The sequence below is a fragment of the Diceros bicornis genome, chromosome 4 (genome assembly GCF_020826845.1).
Source record: "Diceros bicornis minor isolate mBicDic1 chromosome 4, mDicBic1.mat.cur, whole genome shotgun sequence".
NCBI classification, from domain to species: Eukaryota; Metazoa; Chordata; class Mammalia; order Perissodactyla; family Rhinocerotidae; genus Diceros; species Diceros bicornis.
The window spans coordinates 99638954-99654509 of record NC_080743.1 but is presented as its reverse complement, the minus strand read 5'-3'; the positions used below and the strand labels follow the sequence as shown (position 1 = coordinate 99654509).

The 15556-nt window shown below is 44.9% G+C and overlaps 1 protein-coding gene across 9 annotated transcripts in view; it reads left to right on the top strand.

Moving 5' to 3' along the window:
- The window catches only part of SRGAP2 (SLIT-ROBO Rho GTPase activating protein 2), a 240341-nt gene that overhangs the window by 182698 nt on the left and 42087 nt on the right, over positions 1–15556 (top strand). For all 9 annotated transcript variants that reach the window (XM_058540199.1, XM_058540198.1, XM_058540197.1 and 6 more), the window contains 3 exons: positions 3051–3152; positions 4175–4372; positions 13353–13437. In XM_058540199.1, coding sequence (XP_058396182.1) covers positions 3051–3152; positions 4175–4372; positions 13353–13437 — 385 coding nt within the window. The remainder of the gene's footprint in view (positions 1–3050; positions 3153–4174; positions 4373–13352; positions 13438–15556) is intronic.

The window sequence follows — 15556 nt, the reverse complement described above, 5'->3', positions numbered from 1 at the left end:
ACACACTGCTCCTCAAGCGATGCTGTGGCAGCGACCCACATACAAAGTAGAGGAATATTGGCACAGATGTTAGCTCAGGGACAATCTTCCTCAAGTAAAAAGAGGAAGATTGGCAGTGGATGTTAGTTCAGGGACAATCTTCCTCACCAAAAGAAAAAAGAAAAAAAGGAGGTACAAGCTTATATGTCCTGAGTATAGAAAAACAGGATGGATCTTCAGGCATGGTTGGATTTAGGAATTTTTTCAAGGATTTAGGGGACTTTATCAAGACTCAGTTCTTCCTTCTCTGCTCCATATCCTCTGTGTTGACTCCATTCTCACATAGGCTCTTAACCCCTGCGGGCAAGGTGACTGTATTTCCAGCCTTATCTCCTTGTAGGTTGGAATCCAGCAGAAAGTGTATTTGCTTTCCCTCCTAGAAGCACCCACAAAAGTCTCATTATGTCTCCTTGGTTCTGATTGGGTGACGTGCTTATCCCTGAGCCAATCACTGTGGCTCAGTATCTACAGTTGGCTGATTGGCTTATGCCTAGGTCACATGCTCTGTCCCGGAGTTGAGGAGAGCCCTGTCCAAAGCACGGTGCCTGAGTCTGGAGTAGGAGGTTCCCCCAGAGGCAGTCAGACCAAAGTTACCAAAAAAAGGAGGGATGCATGCTGGGTGGCCAAAAAACAACAATGTCCTCTCACCAGGATGGTGTTTCCATTAGGATTAGCATCCAGACTGTCTTTAGAAAATCTTGCTCCAGAATGACAGCTGTTGCAGTGTAACCAGAGGATTCACTGTCATCAATAGGCCTCTATGGATAGTGGGACATTTTTATCTTAAAGACAAAAATGTGGAGATGATTTCTTTCCTCTCCTTCTTGGGGAAAACCAAACTATTTACAATTGTTTCCATTGCTGTGGCTTAGGAAATGTCAGTGTCTGAACAGATGGGGAAGTGAGATGGCAGCATGTGCAATTAGAGTAGGGGGAAGAGGTGTCACCAAGCCCCAGGAAGCCCCGTTCCTCACCTGCCCTGGCTTCTGGTCCAACTTGCCTTCCAAGCCCCTTCTCCAGCTGTCACTGAAATTCTTTCCCAAGAATCATTGGAACTTGGGGACCAGCTGAGTGGAGTGATACATTTTCTAGTGTTGCCTGAGTTGCCTTCTGAGCCAAACAGCTTGTCTCCATAAAGGGGGAATCCAAATGCTAGGTGCTCAGGCCCCCTCCTAGCCCCATCAGAACCTCATTTCCATCCTCGAGAGCACAGCTGGAATGCATTACCTTGCACCCCGGTAGAGAACCACTGTCAAAGCATGCATCAGCAAGTCTGCTGCTTCTTAAGGCAACAGGCGTGGAAGTGGTTTTCCCACGATTCCTCCCTGCTACGTGTGGGTTACTTTAAAAATCAATAGTTTATCCTGCTGAGGCCTTCCCTTTGTGTGATATAGCTGATCAGCGGCTGAGCCAGGCAGGGGCCAGGGCCAGTCCTAGAGCTTGCAAAGGTTTTGCATTCCAGCCTAGCCATCATATGGTGGAAAATAAAAAGAGATGAGAGGCCGAGTCTTTCTTGTTCCCTGCAGCTAGTCTATCCCCATCAGTGTGGGTTGTCTATAGACTGTGGAGGCAACAAGAGGGAGCTGCCTGGAAGTCCTTGAACTAGGGCCAAAGTTCAGGTGGCATTTTGACCGGAAGCCTTGAAATTGGCCAAGGCCCCACACTAACTGGTGTTCTGGGGTGTTCAGCACGTGAGCTGATGCCAAGCATCAAGCATCAAGCTGATGCCAGATGTACTAGGAGGAGGTGCTTGGCTCTACTCTTGGTGCCCCCAGAGGCTTGTGGGGCTCTGGATGCCTGACCAGTGACATCAGACAGCCAGAGAGTTTCACTCTTGGCGCTAACCCATCCTGGCCACCGAGCTTTCTCCATTGTGTCTGCTCATCCAAGAGCCAGAATGAAGTCAGCTCTCCAGATCTGAGAGCTGGCTCAGGCCAGCCTCTCAGCCGGGGGAGGAGGTCAAGTCAGTTGGGAACTTAAAAGCCAATAGAGGAAAAGGTCAAGTCCCAGCCCCCTCCATTTGAAGAGAGGTTTTGTCTTTTCATGCAAGAGAATGAACTGTGGGCATGTGGATGTGCCCACTCATTCCTGGGGAAGAAGGAGGCCAGTTCTGTCCAGATGTCTCTCTGCAGACAAGAAGCTAAGGGACACATGGTGGCAAGGTCACAGGAGCTGCCTCCACGTGAGTCTTGCCTTCCAATCTGCCAGCCTTCTGTTCTTCATCTGTCATCCTGGGAATTGTGGGTGACCTCATGCCCATGCCATAGCCATGCTCTCATCAGGAGACAGCGGCTCAACCATCCCTTCACACAAGGGAAAGCTTACTGACAATGATCCTTAGGGGAAGGGCAGACTTCTCTCCCACACGGATCTGGTGAAGACCTGGGGTAAAAGGATGGCTCTTTGAAAATGCCAAGGTCCACCAGATTCCATGCCCTTTGGGGCTCTCTAGCATAGACTTGTTCCTGGCTTCACACTTTCTCTCATTGAGTCAGAGCTCTCATGCATGGCCCAGATTTATAAACACAAGCTGACTGCCAATAGTGGCGAGTTAGCCTCCTGACCCACTTCTCTCCTGCTTTTGCCCCAGTGTATGAAGGGAGATGAAGGAGGGGTCAGACAGGTGGCCTCTTGGACCTTTAGCAGGAAATCCTCACTGTGCCAAAGTATTGTGTATCTGGAGCTGGGGCTGCCCCAGGCACTCTTCTCTGGCCTAACTGCCACTTCCATGGAGCCACAGACCCGGTGTAGACCTGCCCCTGCCTAGCGCTAGCCTCGAGATGGGCTCCAAAAAGAGAGACCTGGTCGTTCCAAACAGGTCCCACTTCTCATTCCTTTCTTGTGCTGTTTGGTCCTAGAAGAGGTCCACACACTTTGGCTTTGGAATTTGTTTCAACAAAGAAGCTATGAACCTCACAGCTTGAATATGTATAGTTTTATTAGCAGTAATGGGACTCGGCAACCACCGAAAGAATTGTGTCCTCTTCCTGACCTGGTATTTCTTTTGGCAGGCTTCCCAGCTCTGTGCCCAGCAGCCTGTCCAGAGCGAGCTGGTCCAGAGATGCCAACAACTGCAGTCTCGCTTATCTACCCTAAAGATTGAGAACGAAGAGGTGAGTTTCCTGCTTAGGAGGCTCAGAGCCACCCTCTGAGTTTCCCCGTCAAACCTCTTGCTGCTGCCCATCTGGGAGCAGGTGGAAGGAGCGTGCAGAGAATGTCCGGGCTGCTGCAGACGTTTCCTAGCCAAATGTAGGCTTGGATTTTTCCCTCCTGCTACATCCTGCCCTTGAACTCCAGGAAGTGGCTCTTGCATTGCCAAAGGTTGAGCTCTATTTTGAGCTTTTGCAAAATGCTTTTTTCCCCCCTCTACTACACGTTTAATCAAAATGGCACTTGGCAGCTGTGTGAACAAGATTGTGTCTCTGAAACCACCCCCTCATGCTTGGCTTTTTCCAGCATTTTCAAACAAACAGAGGCCTTTGACTTGGACACTTCAAACATCTCTGTCCTCTTAGAAAAGGGTGACTTTCTTCTGGGCTTTCAATAGTCAGTTCAAAAGGGCAGTATGATTGATTATCCAGCTCCTTTCTTTTGAGCTCACATGACTTCTTACCTGGCGTCTCAGTAAGTTTTGCTTTTCCTAGGAAGACCAGGAAAGACTAGGGATGGGTTGCTTCATTTGCAAATGGTGAAACCAGCTCATTGATTTGTTGAAAGTCACGAAACAGAACCTGGGACGTTGCAGTACTAGGCCCATCACACATTTTAACCAACTCTTTATATAGTGGGGCTGGTTTGGATTTGTTTCATTCTCTCTCCCTTAGCACTTCCATTAAAGCAAAGAGCTAATATTAAATTTAAAAAGTAAGCATTAAATAAAAGAGCTGGGTCATGTATGTAGCATTAAGTGGGTGGTGGCTTTTAGGTCCTCGCTGGAGAGAGTAACACTGTGTGGCAGAGTCCTTGTGATGTTTATCAGTCACTTAGTGTCGTCTGATGGGAGGCAGAGCTGCATCCTCTGACAGCACCCTCCCTCCTTCCTCAGCCCACTCCTCTCCCACTTCTCTAAGCTTCTCTATCACCTGCTGTGTTACAGCCTACTCCTCGTGCATTATGTTGACCCTTGTCATGGCAGGTAAAGAAGACAATGGAGGCCACTCTGCAGACCATCCAGGACATTGTGACTGTTGAGGATTTTGACGTGTCTGACTGCTTCCAGTACAGCAACTCTATGGAGTCCGTCAAGTCCACAGTCTCAGAAACCTTCATGAGCAAGCCTAGCATCGCCAAGAGGAGAGCCAACCAGCAAGAGACAGAGCAGTTCTATTTCACGGTGAGGGAGCTCAGTGGCCTTTGAAGATCATCTTTAGGCACTGAAGCACACAGGGAGATTTGGAACCTAGAGTCCATTGTCAAGGGTCTAAAGGGCAGTCTTTGAATATCCTGGATTTGGATCTGGGCATATTCAGAGACCATACCTACACTTCAAGGCACAAACATTTACAAGTTGTATGTGTCTAACAGGGACCTCCAAGAGAAAAGATGTTCCCAAGTACACTATCAAGAAGATTTTATTTTTTAAGAATTTTTTAACCAGCTAGTAGGCTTTTGTTTGAAAGTTTCTTTCTCAGCCATAGGGAGTCACGAAAGGGGGACTTCATCTCTTGGTTCTTGGGAAGAACATCCAAATATTCTGGCTAACACATATCTTGTTTTTAAACTGTAGTCTCTGTAGTCTCTTCTAGATGGTATGATGACATTATTTTATAATTTTTGTTGATGGGAAATTATTTTTTCATAATTATTGCTAAAATTCAAAGGGGCAAGTAATGTGCAGCATTGTTGGTTTGCAGAGAATTCTAGAACATTGTATTTTGTTAATCATGCATCTCCCAGTCTTCTTTTAGACAGATGGACCCAATTTTTTTAAAGTAGTGTTAACAGTCCTTTGGAAGGTTGCTGGCTGCTCTTTGGTGCTGCTTTTTGATAATTAAGTTATTTTGAGCTTGCCAAGTAGGATTTATTGCCCGGACTAAAATTTATTTCCTAATCTTCTGACGACCAAGAAAGGAGAAATTAAGTTTGCAGATGTGAGATGAAATATAGCCAGTGAATATGCATACTGATTCTGAATGAGAGGAATTAGCTTGTTTTACAGTCAAGAAACACAGTCTGCATGCAGTAAATTGAATTTTTCCTCCAACTAGAACAATTTGTTTAATTCTTCTTTGAACATTGCCCTTTCTCCATTAAGAACACTAGTGATTTGCTATCTTTTTTTCAAAAAAAAAATCTGGTGTTTTACTTAGTTAAGCTCAGAATTCAGATTTTTTTTTATCCTGAAGAAGACTGATGAAAGGGAATGATTTAACAGTATTATTCTTTTAAAATAACTTTTTTTCTCTTGTTATACAAAACATGCTTATTATATAAAATTTTGAAGCAAAAAGGAGAAAATAAAAATCATCTGTAATCCCACTACCTAGAGATAATAGTGTTAGGATGTATTCCCTTCCAGTCTTTTTTCTATGCGTAGATAAAACACATATCTGAGCATAAATACATTTATAATTTTGTTACAAAAAATGGGATACTGCTGTACATATTGTTTTATAATGTGCTTTCACTTAACAAATTGTTAATATTTTTCTAAGTCATTTAATTATAACAGTCTAAATATACTTATGAGTAAAGTACTAAAATCTGTACAAAGAAATAATGGAATGATATTTTGGTTCATTCATTAATTTTTGTAAAATATTTAGCACACCTCCTTTTTGTAGTTAGTGCTCAGTAAATGCTGAAAATTTATTATCCATCATCATTATTAATTTATTTATTGACGTTGTTAACTTATTCACTGATCATTTATGGAGAATCCACTGTGTGCCAGACACGATGCTATAAGCTGGGAACGCTGAGAGTACACAGTGAAGACGGGAGTGATGGGATTGGGCATATGAAGGGGCGACTTCCATTTTTGTGTGTGTGTGTGTGTGTGAGGAAGATCGGCCCTGAGCTAACATCCATGCCAATCCTCCTCTTTTTTTTTTTTTTGCTGAGGAAGACTGGCCCTGGGTTAACATCTGTGCCCGTCTTCCACCACTTTATATGGGACACCGCCACAGCATGGCCTGATAAGTGGTGCATTGGTGCGCATCAGGGGATCCAAACCCAAGCTGCCAGCAGCAGAGCGCGCGCACTTAACTGCTACGCCACGGAGCCGGCCCCAGCAACTTCCATTTTTACTTCATGTAAAAGAGCTAAATAAGGCAGGGAGGCATGCGGAAGCCCGGGGCGGACGGGAAGAGAACTTGCCTATGATGAGGGCTGTGTCCTGCCCCAAGCTGTGTTATCTCAGGAGCTTGTTGAGCACTCTAGAGGCTTTTAATAATAGGATTGTTTGGCTGGTCTGTCTGGACTGCTTAGATACAGCGCTGCTTAAATGACCCAATTTCATTACATTGCAGAACATTTCCGTTTTTTTGATTAAATAAGAAATTTTGGACATAAAAATCTGTAGTTAAGACTGTCCGATTGCTTTTTGGCTTTAAATGAACCTGTGACATTCGTATTCAAAGCTGACCTTTAATAAGAGCGGAGATGGCCATATTCAAACTGGTGACCTCCAGATCCCGCCCACCCTTTCACCTCTGTCTCAATGCATTGAAGTCCTCTAACCCATTTCCTGTCTTTTGTGGCTATAGTGCTACTTATCAAAATTGTGTGCAGATTTCCTTGGCTAAGGGGGGAAGTTTTTTGTCTGGGCTTGTCTAGTTTTTGTCGGGTTTATAAGAGAGTTCACCATTTTCGTGACTGGTGCTAGGAATGCGTCAGATAAGTCATTTCATGATAAAAAGGCTGTTTTGGGTGGTGAAATGGACATTCAAGAAAAGGGAGTGTGCAGGTTAAACAGGATGGCTGCCTGTGCTTGCCAGCCATACAGACCAGCACAACTGCAGACGTGCTTTTCAGTCTGTTGCCTCCACAAATGTTGCCCAGGTGTTTCCCTGTGCCCTTCAAAAACATCCGAGGAGCGTATCCTGGAAGCTCCCTTCTTCTGGAAAGTTGGGAAGAGGTCCCCTGGGCTGTGACTCCTAGGTAATGTGTCTAGCGACCAGAGGGCTGCTGGGACAGCTTTCCCAACTGCTCTCGGCTCATCAGGTTCACCTGCCCAGATGACATCAGTTGGAAATTTGAAGTAGGACCTATAAAGGCCAGTCATTTGTCAGAGTCCCAGGAAAATCATCATGGAATTTTGAAGCTTGAAGTGATTTTTAAAAATCTTCTAACCAAAACCGTCTCATCTCAGTGTTTAAAAAAAAAAATCTCGAGTTTAGAGATTTTTAGAAGCAACAAGATGGGTTGCTTGTCCAAGAAACCCAGCAAGAGCTGAAAGTATAACTCTGGTCTCCTGGTCTTGGGCCACAGGCTTTTTCTCTACACCCTGGAGAGCAGAGGTGAAGGAAAGGCTCTCTCCCCTCCAGCAGCTCTCTCCTCTTCTCTGCCCTGAGTGAGATGTTTCCCCATCTACTTGGCACTCATCTTCTGTAACACTCAATCCAGCAAGGTCTGCTTTTTTCCCCATTGCCTTTTTTACTGTGATTGTTAAAAAATAGTTTTTTTAAAGATGCAAAAATTTCAAAAGAGCATACAGAAAAACATCAAGCTTCTACCAATCCCTGACCCCTGCCTCTCGTCCCCTCTGCCAATGATTGAAACCAGTTTCTTCTGTGGCCTTCCAGAGATCTTCTATGCAGAAATCACCACTGATGGTATTCTACTGTATTCCACTTAATACAGTAGAATTACATTAGAAATGCAATGAAATAAAATAAATAGAAATGCAAAAAGAAGAATACCACTCATACTGTTCTTTACTTTGCTTTTTTTCACTTAATTTACTTAGGATATTATTTTCATATTAGTCCTGAAAGATCTGCTTCCTGTTTTAATGGCTGCGCAGAACTACGTTGCATGGTTGGATATACCGTCATTTATCTAACGAATTCCCTGTTCATGGGCAGTAATGGTCGCTGTTTAGCCAAGGATTGTCAAAGCCTTATAAGGCTGGCATTCCTCCTAAGTATTTCCTTGTATGGAGAATGGAGTAGGGATGGGGTTAAGGATTGTGGTCGATAAAATAAACAAAGCTAGACTGGCTGAATTCTTGGGGGCAGAATTGGATCTGGTAATAGGAGAGGAGATGGTGCTGTGGCCAGTGGAGCAGTGCTCTAGACCTCCAGACTTGGAACTGTGGTCCGCGCTCTTTTTTCATCTTGGTGTTCTCCTGCAGACCCTCAGCAAATGTGTGCTAAGCAGGTACAAATGAATGAATGCCCCTGCCCTGTCAATTCAAGTGGGGAGATGTGCTCTTCTTTAAAGGTTTGCTGTATTATATATTCTGTCTGACAGCTGTTTCCTGTGTTAAAAATTGACGGGGAGGAGGGGAAATGTCACTGTGCCTGGATGGTGGGGAAGCAGCCACAATAATGACATCTGTGTGTCTCTGGGCATGGGACTGGGTGGGCATCGCTCACTACTCCACCCACCCCACCCCTTGTTGCAGTAGATGCTTACGGCCTTGGGTTCACACTGATTATGTCCAAGGCATAAGCAAGTCCTGTGGGTTTTACACCTCCATGGTAAGACTCTATTTAAAGGGAAGAGGTATTTAAAAATTAAATTTGAAAACATTCTCATGCCTCTTACTATTTTTTTTTAAGGCCAGAAACATGATTTGATTCAGCTGTCTTATGTAAATTAGCACAAAGCAAAGCGGTTTAGGGAAGGACTGTTTTTCACTTAACTGAGCAGGCGACTCTGGTGTAAGGAACACTTTTGAGAACCTGTTAGTTGCTGGATTCTGTGCACATAGTCACAGGCATGCTTGTTATCCTATTTCATCTTCAACAACCTTGTGAAAAAGATATTATTATCCCCATTTTTCAGATGATGAAATGAAGATTCTGGGGGTTAAGTGACTTGCCCACTGTTAGAAGAGTCAGTAAGTGGTAGGACTAGAATGTTTCAACTCAGGCTTTTTCATTTTACTGCAACTAAAATGTCTTTCAGAGAGGGGGGACTTAGAAAGGAAAACTGTTACATTAATACTTTTCAATAAATAAAACTCAATGCTGACAGTTAATGACCATTTAGGAATTATTAAGAAATAAGTTAATGAGATCATAAAAACTGAATTGAAGGTTCACAATGGCAAAAAAGCAAAACCACTCAATAGACTCTTTACCTCCCTTCCTACTCGTTGAAGAAATTCCCAGTTTTGATAATACTGATTGTAAAATTTGGAGGTAGGGCATGGCACTGGTCAGACTGTGTTTAGGAATTTGATTTTATTTGGTGATCTGGAATAGAACACTGCCCTCTCTTTTTTCCTCCAGTGAAGAAAATTCCAGGTAAACTCTTTACTTTGGGATGGTTGGTGACGGGAGCCAGGTGCAGGGAATGGAATAAAGGAAGATTGATTGCGTAATATTGGAACATGTTTTAAATAAGGAAAGTGACCCTTACTGACCGAGGAAGGGATTTTGAGATAACAGATAAATAGTTCTGGTCTCCAGAAATCGTCAAAAAGCCACCTTTTCTTCCCTTACTGCAGGTGTCTCGGCTCCTTTCTTTGTGTGTCTGGTCAGCAGCAGCTGAAGTCTTCTAACTCATTTCTGCCAGTAAAGGCCAGGTGGTTTCTCCCAGCTTCTCTCTCCAACAGACAAGTGCTTACTGACAGGCAGGGTAGGAAAGTGATAAATAACAGGCCTGTGAGCTCGAGGATGCCTTTACCTTCCCACACCCGGCCTACCTAGATGGAAAACTTCCAACCACTGTTTCCAGTTTTAGGGATGCAGGTCAACCTTGACACAGTTTTTGATCCTTCAGGATTTAATGGAACCCGCAAAGGTAATCCATCATACCTCTTTATCAGATCGTTATTTATTTTAATGGTTCATTGAGTGACAGCCAGAGTTAACTAGTGAACTGTGAACGTGAATGGAAAAATGATTTCTGGAATCACAAGTGGAAACATGAGTGAGAGGAAGGAATTTGCATCCATCTCCTTTCAGAATTTTGGCTGTTTTCTGAGCAGTCTGGTCTTGTTTTAAGGGTTACAGTTTCTTGGTGAATTTTTCCGTGTTAGGAAACCTTTAAAGTCTCCTGAGATAACCTTCCAAAGAGGGGCCTTTGAGGGTTCCGATGTTAGCAGTGGATGTTTCCTGCAGGTTTCTCACTCTGGGCCCTGAAGTACTCTTCCAAGCCTCACAGTTAGGCATTGGTTGGGGATTAGGATATCACCCGGGGAAGAGGGACAGCAGGTGAGCTGGCAGCTGGAGCAGATGGAAAGGGGAAGGTGACAGGGGAGCCCATTTTCATGCAGTTGTTCTTTGCTCCTTTGTGAGCAGAGTAAAGCAACAGAAATGATTCGCTGTAGGGTTTGTTTTATACTTAATTTAGAGAGTGTAGGGGTACACTTAGAGGCTTGCTTTGTGACTGCCAAGGAAGGTCCCCCCCTTTTCCACTGGGGATACGTTCCAGGACCCCCAGTGGATGCCTGAAACCATGGATAGTACCGAACCTTATCAATACTATGTTTTTTCCTATACAAAATATCTATGATAAAGTTTAATTTATAAATTAGACATAATAAGAGATTAACAACAATAACTAATAATAAAATAGAACAATTATAATAATATACTGTAATAAAAGTTATGTGAATGTGGTCTCTCTTTCTCTCTCAAAATATCTAATTATACTACACTCACCCTTCATCTTGTGATGATGGGAGATGATATAACGCCTACGTGATGAGGTGAAGTAAGCATTGTGACATAACATTAGACCGCTGTTGACCTTCTGACGATATGTCAGAAGCAGTATCATGGAGCCGTGACAATGTCGATGGGTGGATGTCAAGAGCAGACAATGTCAGTGGTTGGGGATCCAGCAAAGGGATGCTTCACATCCTGGGCAGGACAGAGCAGAATGGGGCAATATTTCATCATATTACTCATAATAGTGTGCAATTTAAAACTTGCAATTCTTTATTTCTGGAATTTTCCATTTAATATTTTTGGACTGCAGTTGACTGCAGGTAACTGAAACTGCAGAAGGTGAAACCATGGATAAGGAGGGACTACGTACTGAGCCTCTACTATCTGCTGGGCACAGTACTAAGCATCAGGGATGCAAAGAATAATGAATGCCATGGTCTCTGACCATAGGGAGGAGGCAGTCTAGAGAAAAAGACACATGAATAGCAAACTGTCCGTAACAGGGCTGTGTGATAAGTGCTGTCGTGAGATTTGCAAAGGTACACCCAGGAGCATCTGGGTGAGCATGGGAGGACCAGGATGTGCATCCCAGAGGATGTGGAGTTTTTTTCTTTATTTTTACATGAAAGGGGGGAAGAGAGAGAAACATGCTCTTGGTTAAAAGTTTGCACTATACAGAAAGGTACAGAGTAAAACTGACTCACATTTTTTCACCTTTTCTTCCTGCCTTCATCCTAAGTGGTAATAGCCATAAAATCAGAGGCTTGATGTATAATTATACTTTTTGCTTAATACATTAAAAGAAAGAACCTTTACAATTTAAAATGTCTTATCCACTTACCCCCTCCACGTCTCACGTATCACCAGTGATTCATGGGTCCCACTCAGGGGAGCACTGCCATTTTGCCTCTGAGTTTAGTCATGGGCAGATGACCCCTGACTCAGCAGATGAACCACTGCAGCAGCAGACTGCCAAGGCAAACGAAGGTCCCGGTGAATGGCCGTGGGGTAGAGTGTTAAGAGTCCAAAGGCCTGGGATCCAGGCCTGGCACCACCACTTACTGGCTTGTAACAGTCAGCAATTTATTTGACACTCCCTTCCCCGAAATCATCTTCTCATCTGTAGTAAGAAAGTAATAATGTCTTCTCTATTGTGCTGTACAGTTACTGTGAGAGTTAGTTGAGAGAATATGTGCTAAAGTGCTCTCAAAACTCTTACATTGCTACACATATATAAAGAATACTATGGGGCCGGCCCCGTGGCTTAGTGGTTAAGTGCGGGTGCTCCGCTACTGGTGGCCTGGGTTTGGATCCCGGGCGTGCACCATCGCACCGCTTCTTTGGCCATGCTGAGGCAGCGTCCCACATACAGCAACTAGAAGGATGTGCAGCTATGACATACGACTATCTACTGGGGCTTTGCGGGGGAAAAAAAAGGAGGAGGATTGGCAATAGATGTTAGCTCAGAGCCAGTCTTCCTCAGCAAAAAGAGGAGGATTAGCATGGATGTCAGCTCAGGGCTGATCTTCCTCACAAAAAAAAATAAAAAAGAATTAATACTATGAAGTTTTGTTCTGCTTCTCTCCTTCTACTCTGTACCATAAAGGATCGAGCATGTTACCATAACGGTTAGGAGCACACACTGTATTGTCAAACTATATATGTTTGGGTACTGGCTCTACCACTCACTCACTGTTTGACCTTGAGCAACAAATCTCTCCAGATCTCAGTGCCCTCATCCATAAGATGGGGATGATGATAGTAATAGTCCATAGGGTTGTTTTGAAAATTTGATGAATTGTCCCGGGAAATAAAGTGTCTCACTGGGCAGACAAGGGTTGAAAGACGTCAAATCAAAAATGCAGCACAGCAATTGTATTTTGACTGTTAGAGCACATGGGATCTAATTTCCATAACCTCAGGTTGCGTTTGGAACTGCTAGTATGTGTGTATGCAAGTTGGAGGTGGCAGCCTCTCCCTCTGAGTGCTCAGAAATCCCAATCTTTCCACAAAGACTCCACACAGAGCGGAGGAGGAGGCTGATGAAGATACGGCTCAGACAAAGATGCTCTGCATGCCAGGCTTGCGGCTGAGGCAGGGGTTGAGCCTGCCATTGGTATTGCTCCTGGTGTGATGGAATGCACCCTGGGATGGGCCGGGGCGGGGCTGGATGTCCGTGGAGGTGGCAAGTAGCAGGTGTGTGTTCTCACACCAAGAACCGAGGCTTAGTGAGTCCACCCACTCTTTCTCCTCTTCCTCGGTGGAGCTGAAAGAGGTGGATGAAAGGTTCTAAGAGGCAGTTTCTTAGGCTGGCCTACATGCAGCTACCAGGAAAGCAGGATGCTAATCCACCATGAAATCAGCAGCTGCCCACATGCTCCGGGCTTTAAAGAAATAAAAAATGGACCTGGCAAAATCTGGGTCAGAAACCAAAAGCCCTGTTAAAAATGGAACTGTACAGCTGAGCATCTGTCATTTGTTTTCTTCAGGAGTCTGATCGCTCTTTCTCCTCCTCCTCCCTTACAGAAAATGAAGGAATACCTGGAGGGCAGGAACCTCATCACCAAGCTACAAGCCAAGCACGACCTTCTCCAGAAAACCCTGGGAGAAAGTGAGTGTAAGCACTCCGCTAGAGGTTTGGCAGTGAGGGGAAGGCCTGAGGGGAAGGCCGAGCCCTGAGCTGCGTTGCTGAGCCTCCATCCTAAGCCACATGGGCCCGATCTTGTTATATGAATACGTTTCTTTGCCTACCCTGTTTGACGTGGAAGCACAGGCCCCAAATGACTGCTTGAGTAATGGGGAAAGGCCAATGCTTAATGAAGCACTAATGTGCATCATCTATTTGTTTAAATAGCCTGCTCTCCACCCAGTCCCCCTCCGCCTGCTCTGCCACGACTGGAGTAAAGGGGCTGATGGCGTTATTTACTCTCCAGACACTTGGTTAAAACTCTCAGCTCCTTTGTGGCAGGACTGATGCTGGAGCCAGAAGGTAGGGAGCTGTGAGATGAGATGCTCAACTGCTCTGAGGAGAGGAGAGGATTTTCAAAGGCAGGGGTGATGGGCAGACTGCTGCTCTCTGTACCATCAAGGTAGACTATCGGTTTCCTTCTGCTTTGAAGGGTCCTGATGCTAAGTGGCAGCCCTCTCTCTGCCTTGGCCGTGCTGAGGCCATGGTGCTGAATGGACTGTCTCGTCTCGTCAGATGATTTTAACCAGACCCTGGAAAGTAGCAAGGCAGAGAACTGGACTGGCACTCTGGACTTTCTCTCCTTAGCTGTCAAACAGAAGGCCAAGGTTGAAAGAGAAGCTTTCCTGGGGTTCTTGGCACCTTGCCCAGGTCTCCTGCCTAGCTCTCAGCATCCTGTGATTGATGGGATTCCCAGGTTGGGAATGCCTCTGAATACCCCACCCCTCCTGCCTCCCCCACTAATCTCCTCACCTAAACATAGGAAGAGGGAGGCTATAGGGAGAAGGTGGTAACACCAGAGAGAGGCAAACCTGCAATTACGCAGAGGTCTAACAGTTGAAAATCAATTCCTGAGCCCTCTTCAGACAGACTGCAGAGTACAGGAAGGTGTACAGCACTCATTGGCTCATTGGCCCCAGAAATCGGAGCCCACTTTTCATACCGGAGCCTCCTACCCACCCTTCTTGCCCTGTCCTTCTCCTCTGGTGGACGATTCCCCCAGATGATTAATTCTTTTATCTCTAATGTCTTTGATCTTGTGATTTTTAAGGTGTTTTCTTTCACGTGAGGAAAGCCTGTTAGGCAGCTTTTGTTGTTTCCTCCCCACCACCCAAAGGACTCAGGCTGGACAGGTTTGGGCATTGAGATCCAAACTTTGCATATAGAAAATCTTCACTCTTGGATTATCAGATTGCTTCATGGGGAATCAGAGGAAAGAAAGCCCAGAACTATTTGAAGCAAGTTATACCCCAGATAATCAAAGCGTAGCCCATAAGTGAGGTGGGGAGCAGGGCCTCAGGGTGTGAGCGTGTGTGTGTGTGTGTGTGTGTGTGTGTGTGTGTGTGTGGGAGAGTGTGTGAGTGAAAGGGTTTGCGCACACATATACATGCACCGGATGTGCTACTATGGAAAGGCAAAGGTTGGTAACTGTTCATTAGTGCTGCAAATTGCCTTCATCTGAAGATGACAAGTTCTAGCAATAAGGAAAAAAATAGCTGCAGATCTTCCTATGCAAGTCATCATGTCCCCTGCCTTCTGTATGTATTTGTCACCATAACACAAGAGGCCTTGTTCTTGCCACGGAGGGATAATTGATGTGTATGAATATTCCAGAGTGGAAATGGGACAGGTGTTGAAAATAATGGCTCAGAATAATATTTTTGCAGATGAAAGCTGAGCCTTTAGTGATGAAAGGCTCTGAGGGGTGGGGGAGGGTGTTGCTCAACTGTAGTCAACAATTAGCAACCTTTAGAGGCAAGACAAAGCCCCGCCCTCCCCGCCCTTGGCGTTGCCTCTCCAGGAGCGAGATGAAGAGTGCAGGAGTGCTCTCTCCTGCCCAGCTCGGCACCTGCTTGCGTTCTCCTGGTTTACTCGATAGGCCTAATACAAACCAAGCTTGGTTCACCGTGGACCCAAAGAAAGCAACAGATTACGTGCTGGCCTGTGCACACATGCATATGTATTTTTTAAAAACATAAGAATACTTCTTATGAACTCTAACATTTTCTTCTTTTTTTCTTTTACATACATTTTATTTTTTTAT